Below are 13,849 nucleotides of genomic sequence, written 5' to 3' on the forward strand. Positions count from 1 at the left end.
CTGACCTGCAGCGTAACCCAAGAGACTGCAATAGACACAAAGAAGAAGAAGAAGAAGAAGAAGAAGAAGAAAAAAATAGAGGAGTGAGGGGGTAAACAAAGAAGTGTCATGCGTGAATGCAATAATTTGCATACCTTCTACTTTTTCAAACAACGCACTGACAGAGATGACTGCATAAGTTGGGCAACAAAAACATATGCCACAATGTTCAGCCTGGGCGCCTGATGGCAGCTCGGGACTCACATAAGCTTTCCAAATAAAAATAAAAAAGGCGTCAACTTGACCCCACTGAACCCAACTTGAGACATAGAGGCGCTCCTACATCAAGTGAGAGAGAGTTATCCCCGCCCACTCCGAAGATACTTATCTCACCATGCCCGCACACGAACCTGTCGGGGTGGAAGAGAGGGTGGAAGGGTTGCGGTGTGGAGGTGAGGGGGTGGGGGTGGGGGGTTGGGGTTGAACGATATCGGTGTATTCTATGGCCCAGTCCTTTATACAAGGACTTCGGACAGTGTGCTGCTGTCCAAGATATTTGAGGACCACAGATTGAGTGCTCATGTCAAAGGTGTTTGAGCTCTTATATGGCTCGCCTCAGTAAAAAACAACAACCTGTCTTGTCCTGTGGAATGGACGGGTCCGAACAGCCCCCGTCCCACGGCATAAACAACCTTCGCCTTGACATGAGATAAAGACATGTTGAAGACCAACCGGGTTTTTCGTTGGGTTAAGGGGAAGAAGCAAAAGACCCTGTTCTGGTGACGAGACCCAATATTTCATGTGTTGACAAAAGGAAGATCCACACACGAATAATCCTCGGAGTTCAGTTCTAAGCATCACTGGATTGCACACGCGCACACCCACACAAACACACGTACAACAGTGTGTGAGAGCGCGCGCACGCCTTCGCTTGCTCGTTCGTAGTGTGTTGGTTTTTGTCAGTGGAGGCCAGAAGAAAAGGAATGAAAATAGGAATGAACGAACGAAGGAGGAGCGGACTGACGAACGAACAAACTGGCAGCAGTGATAATTACTTCATCCAGCATCTCTCTCTCTCTCTCTCTCTCTCTGTCTGTCTCTCTCTCTCATCCTGTCACTTATTTTTTCTTCCACGTTTGGCATTTATTTATTTAATTTATTATTTGTCTGTGGGGGATCCTGTTTGCTAATGTTCTTTTATCTTTCTTTCTTTCTTTTTGTGACTAACGCTGTGCACAAAAATATCGCGTGCGGTGGATGAATTTTAGTATTATTATAATCCAGTTTCATGCCACATGTTTTTGCACTGCTTTCATTTGGTTACTTTCCCTATAGCAGGTGGAGTGGGTGTAAGAATAAAGCCTGTTATTGTGTTTAGTGTTTTCTCTAGACAACAATGGCACACTCTGTGGCGTGTTAAACTGAGCGTGACTTATTTCAGCCTCCTTTTTTTTCTGTGAACACATTTTGCGTGTTACCAGGAGGCAACAGATTTGATGTTTAACAAGCTAACAGAGGGGCGACCCAACTGAACATAAATAACAGTAGCAACAGCTGCAGCAGCAACGGTAGGAAGAACAATAACAGAAGCAGCAATAGCAGTGTGGTAGTTGCTAGCACCGGTGGGAACGCAAACAGTAGCCAAAAAGTGGCAGAAGTAACAAGAAGAACCGCAGCAGTAGTAGTAACAGTAGCAACAACATCAATTACAAAAAAAACAATAACGGCAGCAAAAGCAGCAGCGGAAATAAAACGACAACCAACAGTGAACGAATTCAAGAAAGTACAGCTGCAACAGCAACAACACTACAAATCAAAAACAAAACAACAATAACCAACACGGAACTGAAAATGGTCCGTCAGCCTGGCAGACAACGACCAATTAAAAAAAAAAAAAGATAAATATTAAACAGCAGTATTAATGAATTTGTATCACCACCACCATTATCACCACCACTGCCATCACCAAGGCAACGATTTTTCATATTTTGTGTTATTTTCTTTACATGAAAATATGTAACATTTCATTGCACACCCCTACAACAAGGGTATCCTGGAACAAGTGTCTTGTATTGCAAAGCTATATATAATCATGGGCAAAGCCTGTGACCACAACACAACACAGCACACCAAAACCAACCACCGCTCCTAGCCCCCCCCCCCCCCCCCCCCCCCCCGCAGAAAAAGTGTCTGGTACCCTAACCTGCCTGGACCTCCTGGACATCTCCCAATACCAAACCCACCTGGCAGCCTCACGTTGTTGTACTTCATGATGAGCTTCTCGCAGTCGGCCTTGCTGGCCATGCGAGCGAAGCCCACGCCCTGGCTCCTGCCATTCTGCTTCATGATGTGCACGGAGCTCACCACGCCGCACTGCTTCACGATGCTCTCCAGGTCCTCCTTGGTGAAGTCTTCCGGCAGGTTCTTGAAGAACACGTTCGTCTCGGCCTGCTCTTGTTTCTGCAGAACATGTGTCGGACAGGGACGTGGTGATCAGGAGGTGGGAAAGAGAGAGAGAGAGAGAGGGGGGGGGGGGGAAGGGAGATAGAGAGAGAGAGAGAGAGAGAGAGACAGGCAGACAGACAGCCAGACAGTGTGAGTGTGTGTCTCTGTGTGTGTGAATGTATGTGTGTGTGTGTGTGTGTGTGTGTGTGTGTGTGTGTGTGTGTGTGTGTGCGTGCGTGCGTGCGTGCGTGCGGAGCGTCAGAGAGAGACTCACACACATACACATACGGGTGGAAACAAAGAAACAGTGAGAAAAAAAGAAAGAGATGGAGAGAAAAAGGGAGAGAGAGAGAGAGAGAGAGAGAGAGAGAGAGAGAGAGAGAGAGAGAGAGGGAAAGAGAGGGAGAGAGAACTGTAGAGACAAAACGAACAGAGACATAGAAGAGCTGAAAAACGTCTTTAATGGAAATCACGTCCTCACCTTTGCCATCCCCACTTGATACCCAAGTTGCCTCAGTGCTTCCAAGGCCGCCTGTGCGCATTCAGCCGTTTCAAAGTCGACGAAGCCAAACCCTGCAATGTACAGCGATTCATTCAATGTGCAAGAATCTTCGAGAAAATTAGCCACAACAAAAAGATAATCTTTTGACCACTGCTGATTGGGAAACGAACACAGAGAGTGACTAGTGGCATCACCAGCCTTACCCCCCCCCCCCCCCCCCCTCTTTTCTAACCATTAATAAATGCTCCTCCTTTCCCTTTTTCATCCTCACCCCCACCCCATCACTAACCGCCCATCCCCCCCCCCCCCCTTTTTTTTGTTTTTGTTTCCACCCACTCCATTTCCCTTTCCCCATCACCTCCCTTCCCATTCTTCTCCCCCCCCCCCCCCCCCACGCCCCCTCTGAATCTCTACTCACTTCTCTCTTTATCCTCGCCTCGTTTTACTGATTAATTACTCACAGTCTTCTTTTCGCTTTTCTTTTTCCTCAACTGTCACCCACATGACACAGTCCCTGAAGACAAACCTATGGTCTGAAACGTTGGACACCTTTTTTTTCTTTTCTTTTTTTATCAAATCGAGTCATATTAATATTACAACCCACAGTTGTTTTTATTATTTATAAACTTTCTCCAGCTGGTGTTCTTTATATAGACTCAGCAGTCATTCTTCATTTCATTGAGATTTACCTAACTTTGTTTCCTACAGTCATGTGACTGATGACAAGTTAGTTTTTTTTGTTTTTTGTTTTTTGATTACTCATTTATATGTAAATCGTTTGTTTATATCCCTTTTTTTTTTAAATATGTTGTGCGCCATTTGAATTCGAGAAGATTAAGCAGTTTAAGGGAGGGCTGGAAGAAGGCTGGGGAGGGGGGGGGGGGTGCGGGGGTCAGGGAGAGCAAGAGGGGGAGGGGTGAAAAGGAAGGAGGCGGGGCATGTGCGTGTCTGAACGCGCGTTTACAAGTTCCGTGCGTAAGTGCACACAAACATACACGTACATACCTATGTCATAATCTCCCTCTGTCACTGTCTCTGTCTGTCTTTCCCTCTGTCTCTTTCTCTGTCTGTCTGTCTGTCTCTCTGTCTGTCTGTCTCTGTCTCTCGCTGGTTCCGATAAGTTTTGGGAGAACATGTCACTCACCTTTACACTTGTTTGTCTGTGGATCAAGCACGGCTTTTGTGGACAAAATAGTTCCATGCCTGCAACAAACACACAGTTCAGTTCAGTTACTCAAGCAGGCGTCACTGCGTTCGGACAAATCCATATACGTTACACCACATCTGCCAAATTTTTTTGGACATACCAAGTTATCATTTTGACATTTCCGTGTCCTGTATAATAACTCCGTTGAAACGAGCACACACACACAGGCGCGTGCGCGCGCACGCACAACACACACACACACACACACACACACACACACACACACACACACACACACTGTACATCCGACCACCCAACCACGGTCAGCTAGTTCAACAATTCATCAACACCATCATCAACGATGATGAAGATGACAAACTAACGATTCTATTATGTATTCGAGATGGTCACTATGACCATCAGAACAGCAGAGGAGGCAGCTACCGTCTCGACTCTCTGGGCTAGAATTTGATTATAATTATGATGGAGAATGTCCAGCCCAAGTTACATCCCCCACTCTCTCGGCCAAGAGGGTTTTTGGACACTCGGCGTTGGGATGGTTCCCAAAGGCCCCCAAGGCTGAACCACTAACAGCCAGTTCAGTCTTGCCTCCTAGTTTAAGTGTCATATTCCTAACGATTCTATACCGACGACTATACTGTCACAGCCTCCATGCTATATGGACAGTTGAGACTGGTACTTGAGACAATACTTGACATGACAGTAACAAAACATCCCCACGCCCACCGCTATAAAAAAAAAAAAAAAAAAATGATACAACATACTCCAATGGCAGTTTGGACATAATAGGAAGCTGTAGCTTTAAGTTGTGATGGTTGCATGCATTGTTGGGACGATGTTGTAGTATGCCCTTCCTTTCTGGTCTTGTAATAATGAGGGAGGGGTATGTTGTGTGGGTGGGTGTGGAGAGTTGTGGTCGTGGAGAGGAAGAGGGGTTTGAGGGGTGGGAGGGAAGGAGTATTTGGTGTGTGTGTGTGTGTTGGGGGGGGGGTGAGTGTCTGTGTCTGTGTGTCTGTGTGTGACTCAAGCTGAGACACACAACGCATAGAACACGAACGCACGTCAAAAGACATTAAGCAACTGGTACAGTTTCCTAATAAAACGTTTTAATAAATGTAAAGTGGGGTCTTCCCAGTATGAACAAGTAACAACATAGCCACTGAATCACAACAGTATCGGTTTCGTCATTAAACGAAAACCAGTTCGAGTGCGGTTTCCTATAGTTTGTCTCTGCTTGCCTGCCTGCCTGCCTGCCTGCCTGCCACCCCCACCCCCACCCCCCCGCACCACCACCGCCCTCCCCCCTCCCCCTCCCTCTCTCTCTCTCTCATCCCCTACTGTCTTTTCCTCTCCTCCTCTCCAACTTGCTCCGGTTCAGCACCACTTGTAGGTTATCCGTTTCTCCGTTTGTCCGTCCGTTTGTCTACGCCGTGGTTTTATTCCACACCAGGTTTATTGTTTGTTTGTTTTCTGGGGGGCGGGGAAGTGTGTGTGTGTGTGTGTGTGGGGGGGGGGGGGGGGTCAGCTGTGCACGAAATATGCAACCCAGCCCACCACTCAAGGTCCAGTGGAGAAGATGAGGTGGGGGAGAGCGGGGGCGGGGGTAGGGGTGGGGGTGGGGGGCAGTTTGCGATGAGGGAGATGATGAGTCGAGTCTAGCAGTGCTCGTATGCGCCAAACTACTGATCTAAAAATAGGTGATCACTCAGCACGGAAGCTGAAAGAAGCGATGCGCAATCTACATTTTTCTTCTTTTTTTTTTTTATCACGCCCTTTCTTTTCTTTTCTTTTTTTTTCCTCTTTTTTTTCCCCTTTTTTATTTTTATTTTTTGTCAGTGGCACCGAACCCTGGACCCTGGCTCTTTGATCGGGAGTTTTCTCCTCTTAGTTACGGTCAGTGATTCAGCTTGTGTTTGTTTTAGCATTATATATGTAAAGTTTTGGGGTGTAGTTGAGTGGAAATCGAGGCGGGTCACTTCGAAAGAGGGAACATACCAACGGCATAACTGATGGAAATGTGTCATCATCTGAGTGGCTACTTTGACTTCTGTGTATGATGCACTCGAGATTCTCATCTGAACTGTTAGAAGGCGGGCGCAACAGACAAGTGGTTAAAACATTGGACTTTCAATCTGAGGGTTTTGGGTTCGATTCCTGGCTACGTTGCCTGGTGGGTTAACAGTGCAGTGGACATTTTTTCTCCGATCTCCAAGGTTAACAGCGATGCAGACCTGCTATAGTGCCTGAATCCACTTCGTTTGTGCACGCATGCAGAAGATCAAGTGCGCTCTTGAAAGATCCCATAATCCATGTCAAAGCTCGAAGGGTTATAAAAACAAAAACACACCGAACCCCCCCCCCCCCACACACACACACACACACAAACACACCGAACACCACCCCCCCCACACACACACACACACAACACACACACACACAACACACACACACACACACACACACACACACACACACACACACACACACACACACACACACACACCCTCCTGAAAACAGAACATGGCTGTCTACAAGGTAAAAACAGTCATGCACGTAAAAGCCCAATAGCTGATACGAATGAACGTGAGGAGGGTGTGTGTGTGTGTGTGTGTGACGAGGGGGTGGGGGGGCAGGGGGAGGGGGAGGTCAGCCTATGTGAGCAGAAAAAGAAGACTCTGCATTGTTGATGTGATTATTTTAGACGTCCTGTCCTTGCCTTCCTTGAACAGTCAACTTCAATCTTTTAAGAGTGAAAAACCGATATATATATATATATGTGTGTGTGTGTGTGTGTGTGTGTGTGTGTGTGTGTGTGTGTGTGTGTGTGTGTGTGTGTGTGTGAGTGAGTGTGTGTGTGTGCATGATCTGTATGTGGAAGGGGGGGATGTCTTTGTGTGCGCGCGTGTGTGTGCGTGCAAACGTGCGCGCGTCTGTGTAGGCGTGTGTCTATGTATGCAAGCGAGGGGGGTAGACAGAGACAGAGACATAGACACAGAGAGACAGACAGACAGAGAAGAAACAGCGACACAGAGAGAGGAACAAAGTCAAACCGTTTGCCAGTTCGTTACGAAGGCGAGTGCAAATTATTAATAACTAAATTCAATAAAAAGACGTTTGCCTCTTTCAAAAGGGTTTATGTATACACGAACAGAACATCACATCTGCAGTGAATCCTATGAACACATTCAGCGTTGAGTGATAATGGCAGTATCGTTTCTCTGTTCGTTAGTGAGTTATACAATTAACAGCACCAGCTGTGGTAGAGTTTACTAGTCATCTTAATCCAAGAAGATTTCTGGGGAGAGATAAATTATATAGTAATATTTCGCTCGTACTCTAAAAATGAATACACAACAAAGAAAAATGTCTGTTTCATCTTCTTTTGGGTTCTTATACGACTGACAGAATAAGAGAAAAGGGGGGAGAGAAAGCGAAAGTAAAGGGAGACTGAGAGACAGAAATATAAATGTAGATAGATCGATAGATCATAGACAGATAACGACACGGGAGAGAGAGAGAGAGGGGGGGGGGGGAGACAGAGAGTTAGAGAGACAGAGAGCGAGCAACTTTTATCAAAAGAAGGTTATTGTTACATGCATCATAACAGCTTTATCATATTGCAGGACGTGTTAATGGAAAAAAATATCAAGTGTAATATTTATAGTATTCAGATGTCAGAGCAAAAAAGGTCCAATGTGTAATTTGAAGAGCTTGCTTATGATTTGCAACCAATAGCTTCAAAGTACTGGCGCTGCATAAACTATAGATGATTGATATGGATGGTTAAAAAACAAATTTCCGTGCATATAGACCGAAAAAGGTTTTTGCTTGAAAGTGCTAGAACTCCTTTTGGGGAACTCGCTTGCACAAACTTTCAATGTGGGATATCAAGGGAAAGGTAATTATCTACCGCAACTCCCAAAACTTCATGGTAGTGTTGTGTGTATCTATTTCATCAGCCTACTTGTCACTAATGTTTATGGAGCGCAACTGATATATCCATATGTTGGCTTTTTTGTCAAGAGGTAATCATCACGTATTGATTTTTATGATCGATTAAAGCCATGTGGTTCAGTTCAGTCAATATGACCAATTGATCAGTAATTTGTTGAATAATGATTACAATTCTGTCCGGTCACCAATTCCTAGAATGAAAATAACGTGTCATCGGCAAAGCGCTCACACAGACCTATAGCAAAAGATAGAGGGAGATCGTTAATATATTGTGGGGAAAAAGAGATGCAAACCAGGCACTGATCCTTGAGGAACACCAAATGTTTTATATCAAAAATTCATACAGTACATTAGTTAAGAAAATAAATGAAAATCAGAAAATGTAAGTTCCCTGTTTTCGAAGTTATCGCATGTGTTCAACCACATCAAAACCCTTTGCGAAGTCAACGAGCAAAAATCCCCCTGCGGTTCACATTCATCAGCCATTCCTCAACAAGATTAGTCAGTGCGGTATGGCAAGAGTGCTTTATAAGATTTAAAACCCAGACTGATTAGGACGGAGTAGCGTGCATTTTTAAATGTGAGACATGAGATGCCACGAACTTTCAGGAAAAAGGAAAAAGGTAATTACCTACCGCAACTCCATAAACTTCATGACTATGAGTATCAACTTCACCATCCTGTTTGTCACCAATATTTATGGAACGCATACTGATACTCATATTTTGGTGTATTTCTCATGAGGTGATCATCATGTATTGAGTTTGAATAAGTTTTTGCAGGGGATTTTGTTGTTGTTGTTGTTGTTGTTGTTGTTTTTAACGACAATAAATAATAATGAAATTGCGCCTGTAACTTGAAGCCTAGGGGGAGATAAGAAGAAATGGCGAGAGAGCGGGACTGAGAAAGAGAAACCGACAGACAGACAGACAGAGACACGGTGGCAAAGGACACAGTCGTTGTTTTTTTAATAACTGGGGTCAGGGGCGGACCCGATCCTTCACTACAAAGTACAACTGGATGACAGTGGACGTTTTGAAGGAGGGCGTGGCCACCTGTGCTCTTCTTGTCCTCAATTCATCCATGCACTCTTTCACAGCAACTCAAACGGGACTCTCTCTCTCTCTCTCTCTCTCTCTCTCTCTCTCTCTCTCTCTCTCTCTCTCTCATTTAAAAAAAAAAGTTTTTAAACGTATATGTACCGTATATGTAAAATGAACAAATATAGGAACAATCCCGCCTCTCTCTCTCTCTCTCTCTCTCTCTCCCTCTCTCTCTCTCGTCGCTCTCCCTGCCTGTCTATTTGTATGTGTGTCTGTATATCTTTGTCTGTCTCTTTCCACCTAGCTGTGTAACTATCTTCTTTTCTTCTTCTCGTATTTCCGTGATTTTTCTCTTGCTTTTTCACTTTTCCCTCTTTTTTTCTTTTTGTTTCGTTTTGCTGTTGTTTATGTATTTGTTTTCGAGGGCTGGATGAAAAAAAAGCATGTATGCTTAATCTATTACCCTCAGAAAATAAAAATTATTCATTCATTCATTCATTCATTCTCTCTCTCTCTCTCCCTCCCTCACTCTCTCTCTCTCTCTCTCACTCCCTCTCTCTCTCTCTCGGTCTCTATATCCCCGGACCCCTTCCTTCCACCCCCACCCCCCTTCCTCTGTACGCATGCACACCCTCATGAGAATACATCTCAACAAGACAGACAAACACGCAGACCAACACACTTTTGATACTTTGAGAGAGAGAGAGAGAGAGAGAGAGAGAGAGAGAGAGAGAGAGAGAGAGAGAGAAAGGACGGGGGTGGAGGAGTGTGAGAGAAAAGAGATAGGAAGGTAAGTATAAAGTGTGCGAGAGGGAAAGATAGAAAGAAAGAGCAGAGAGAGAGAGAGAGGAAGGAGGATAAAGAGAGAGAAACGGACAGAAGAGCAGATTAATTATTAGATTACAAAATTAAAACAGAATAAGATTAATTCAGTACAATATAATAAAACCGAACACAATACAAAAAAAAACCCAACAACAATACAACCAAACAAAACCAAAATAAACAAAACCAAACAAGTACAATAGAATTCAGTACAGTACAGTGCAATGCAATACAGTATATAAGCCAAACAATACAACCGAACCAACCCAAACCAAGCGAGTACAGTATAATGCAATACAGTAGAGTACAATACTAAACAGCACAGCACAGCACAGCACAGCACAGCACAATACAATAAATACAGTGAAACACAGTACAATACAGTACAGTGTCGTACAGTGCAGTACAATACAGTACAGTACAGTACAGTGAAGCACAGTACAATACACTGCAGTGCAGTACCGTACAGTGCAGTACAGTACAATAAAACACAATACAGTACAGTACAATAGATGGCAATAAAGTGCAGTGCAGTATACAGTACAACAGAATACAATACAATACAATACACTCCATAACAGTACAGCGCAACACAGCACAACACAATACAACACAGTGCTGTACAGCACAGCACAGTACAGTGACATACCTGTGACAGAGGGACTTGAGGCTCTGGTCTGTCGTGTCGGCCGGCAGCCCCTTGATGTACAGGTTGGTGGTGGACAGCTTGACCGGCCCGTCCCCCCGGGAGTAGCCCCCGCCGTCACCCCCAACAGAGGAGGAAGAGGAGGAGGAGGGCAGGTGAGACAGCCCCAGTCTGGAGGAGGGGGAGCCAGGCATGGTACTGTTCTGTTGGGACAGAGGGACACCGATGGAAGGCTGGTTAGTTCAGATATATATATATATATATATAATAATATTTGTATTTGTATTTCTCTTTTTATCACAACAGATTTCCCTGTGTGAAATTCGGGCTGCTCTCCCCAGGGAGAGCGCGTCGCTACACTACAGCGCCACCCTTTTTTTTTTTTTGTATTTTTTCCTGCGTGCAGTTTTATTTGTTTTTCCTAACGAAGTGGATTTTTCTACAGAATTTTGCCAGGAAAAACCCTTTTGTTGCCGTGGGTTCTTTTACGTGCGCTGAGTGCATGCTGCACACGGGACCTCGGTTTATCGTCTCATCCGAATGACTAGCGTCCAGACCACCACTCAAGGTCTAGTGGAGGGGGAGAAAATATCGGCGGCTGAGCCGTGATTCGAACCAGCGCGCTCAGATTCTCTCGCTTCCCAGGCGGACGCGTTACCTCTAGGCCATCACTCCATATATACTTGGCCAGCAAGTATGAACTTATATCACAGGTTGACTAGAGCTCACAGTTGGGCCAACGGCAAAGTGAGAGCTGTATTATGAATGGTTTCTCCAGTGCAATGGGAAATCACTTACAGCTTAGTCTTTCGTGAAGGACAATGACTCTCAAACTAGGAGGCAAAATTGCGCTGGCTCTTAGCGCTGCAGCCTTGGGGGCCAGTTGGACTTTGGGAACCATGCCAACGCCGACTGTCCTAAAACCCTCTTGGCCGAGAGAGTGGGGATGTAACTTGGGCAAGACGCTCTCCACTGTATAATCAAATTCTAGCCCAAGTTGTCGGGACAGCAGTTACCTCTTCTACTGTTCTGATGGTCACAGTCGCGAACGACTATTATACATATAGCGACATACATGATACAAGAATGACTGATTATCTCTGAAAGAGAAACTGTTGACCAGCGAGACCAGTGAATAGTTGGATAAGCTATGATACAAGATAGAAGAGTGATTATCTTTATGACAAGAGAGACCAATGAGAAGAATGATTAATTATCTCTATGACAAGAGAGACCAAATGGATGGTTCAGTAAATCAGGAAGTCAGTCAGTCAGTTATTCAATCAGTCAGGAAATCAGTCAGTCAGGCAGGCAGGCATTCTGTTAGTTAGGAAGTCAGTCAGTCAGGCATTCTGTTAGTCAGGAAGTCAGTCAGTCAGCCATTCAATCAGTCGGGAAGTCAGTCAATCAGGCATTCTGTTAGTTAGGAGGTCAGTCAGTCAGGCATTCTGTTAGTTAGGAAGTCAGTCAGTCAGGCATTCTGTTAGTCAGGAAGTCAGTCAGTCAGCCATTCAATCAGTCGGGAATTCAGTCAGTCAGCCATTCAGTCAGGAAGTCATCCAGGCATTCTGTTAGTTAGGAAGTCAGTCAGTCAGCCATTCAATCAGTTGGGAAGTCAGTCAGTCAGCCATTCAGTCAGGAAGTCATCCAGGCATTCTGTTAGTTAGGAAGTCAGTCAGTCAGCCATTCAATCAGTCGGTAAGTCAGTCAGCCATTCAATCAGTCAGGAAGTCAGTCAGCCATTCAATCAGGAAGTCAGCCAGCCATTCAATCTGTCAATCAGGAAGTCAGCCAACCATCCAATCTGTCAAACAGGAAGTCAGCCATCCAGGCATTCAGTCAATCAGGAAGCCAGCCAGCCAGGCATTCAGTCAATCAGGAAGTCAATCAGGCAGTCAGTAAGCACATTATGAATAAAAGACTAAAAAAAAGAAAAGTAAGGAACATAACAAACTATAGTTAATTCACATGTACAAAACTGACTGATTAACTGACCAAATACCAAAGAACATTTTGTTTCAAATAAGCACTTTTTATTAAAAAAAAGTGTACTCCTCTTTCTAATCATCCTCTTCAGTTAATAACATACTGCTTTTCCACTATGACTAACGACGTAGGCTACTACTGTACTAATTACGACCAATGCTACTGCGACTATTGTTACTTCTCTGGCCGCTGTTATCGTTGCTATTACTACTAATACTATTAGCAACAATAATAACGACGATGGTGGCGATAATGGTGAGAAAGAAAGAGACCCACACTTACAGTATTTTTGTTTTTTTCTTCGAACAACAATTCTGCAGTCTCATGACCCCCTACGTTTTGGTATAAAGGGGGTGGGGTTGGTGGGGGGGGGGGGGAACAAACATGGCAGACGACAACAAAAAGAAATATGATCATAATAATACGTCTATTCAAAGTACACAACCAGAAAAGAATGAGTACTGATATCAGACAAAACTAGACAAGTCTATAGAACACGAAATGAGCCGGAGGGGGGGGGGGGGGCGGCGGGCGGCGGGGGCGTGGGGGGGAGAGGGGGGTCTGTAGGGATCGGGGAGGAAGGGGGGTTATGCTCGCACACACACACACACACACACACACACACACACAAAAAATATATATATATGTGGCATTTAGCTGTTGTTTCTATATCCTTTGCACACTCGCACGTATGCAAACTCTTTAATTACGACCAGTCCATTCAAGTAGCAAAACCCATAACTGCCTATTGCCCACACAAAGGCACGACAATAACTACCTCATCATGCACACCATCACTGTTGGGGTATGGAAGCACACACGGGTTGTGCATGCGTCTGTATGACCTGTGATAGCCAATCTTCATGCTGAGTGCCTGTCAGTGTATCTATCTATCTATCTATCCATCTCTCTCTCTCTCTACACACACACACACACACACACACACAAACATACTGTCTCTTTTGGGTGAAGGCTTTAATGATTGACGTATCGTTAGACTGTTCTAATGTATCATCAGAAGGGCCGGGAACACACAACACAACACACACACACACACACACACACACACACACACACACACACACACACACACAGAGAGAGAGGGACACACACACACACACACACACACACACACACACACACACAGAGAGAGAGAGAGAGAGAGAGAGAATCGATAAAGAATACATCAAGTATCCATGATGACGATAATGATCCAAAGTATCGATGTCGTTTTCGGGTGTGGGTTTTTGTTGTTGTTGTTGTTTTTTCAATAAATAATCCAACCCTGACTTCGTATCTGT

General features: G+C 44.7%; 1 protein-coding gene across 3 annotated transcripts in view; it reads right to left on the bottom strand.

Annotated features, from left to right (window-relative positions):
- LOC143294303 (RNA-binding motif, single-stranded-interacting protein 3-like) overlaps positions 1 to 13,849 on the bottom strand; it is a 68,393-nt gene that overhangs the window by 7,712 nt on the left and 46,832 nt on the right. For all 3 annotated transcript variants that reach the window (XM_076605746.1, XM_076605748.1, XM_076605747.1), the window contains exons 2-5: positions 10,566 to 10,765; positions 4,071 to 4,129; positions 2,906 to 2,997; positions 2,223 to 2,439 (exon numbers count right to left, since the gene is read on the bottom strand). In XM_076605746.1, the coding sequence (XP_076461861.1) occupies positions 2,223 to 2,439; positions 2,906 to 2,997; positions 4,071 to 4,129; positions 10,566 to 10,765 (568 nt within the window). The remainder of the gene's footprint in view (positions 1 to 2,222; positions 2,440 to 2,905; positions 2,998 to 4,070; positions 4,130 to 10,565; positions 10,766 to 13,849) is intronic.

The sequence above is a fragment of the Babylonia areolata genome, chromosome 19, assembly GCF_041734735.1.
Source record: "Babylonia areolata isolate BAREFJ2019XMU chromosome 19, ASM4173473v1, whole genome shotgun sequence".
In the NCBI taxonomy this organism is placed as follows: Eukaryota; Metazoa; Mollusca; class Gastropoda; order Neogastropoda; family Buccinidae; genus Babylonia; species Babylonia areolata.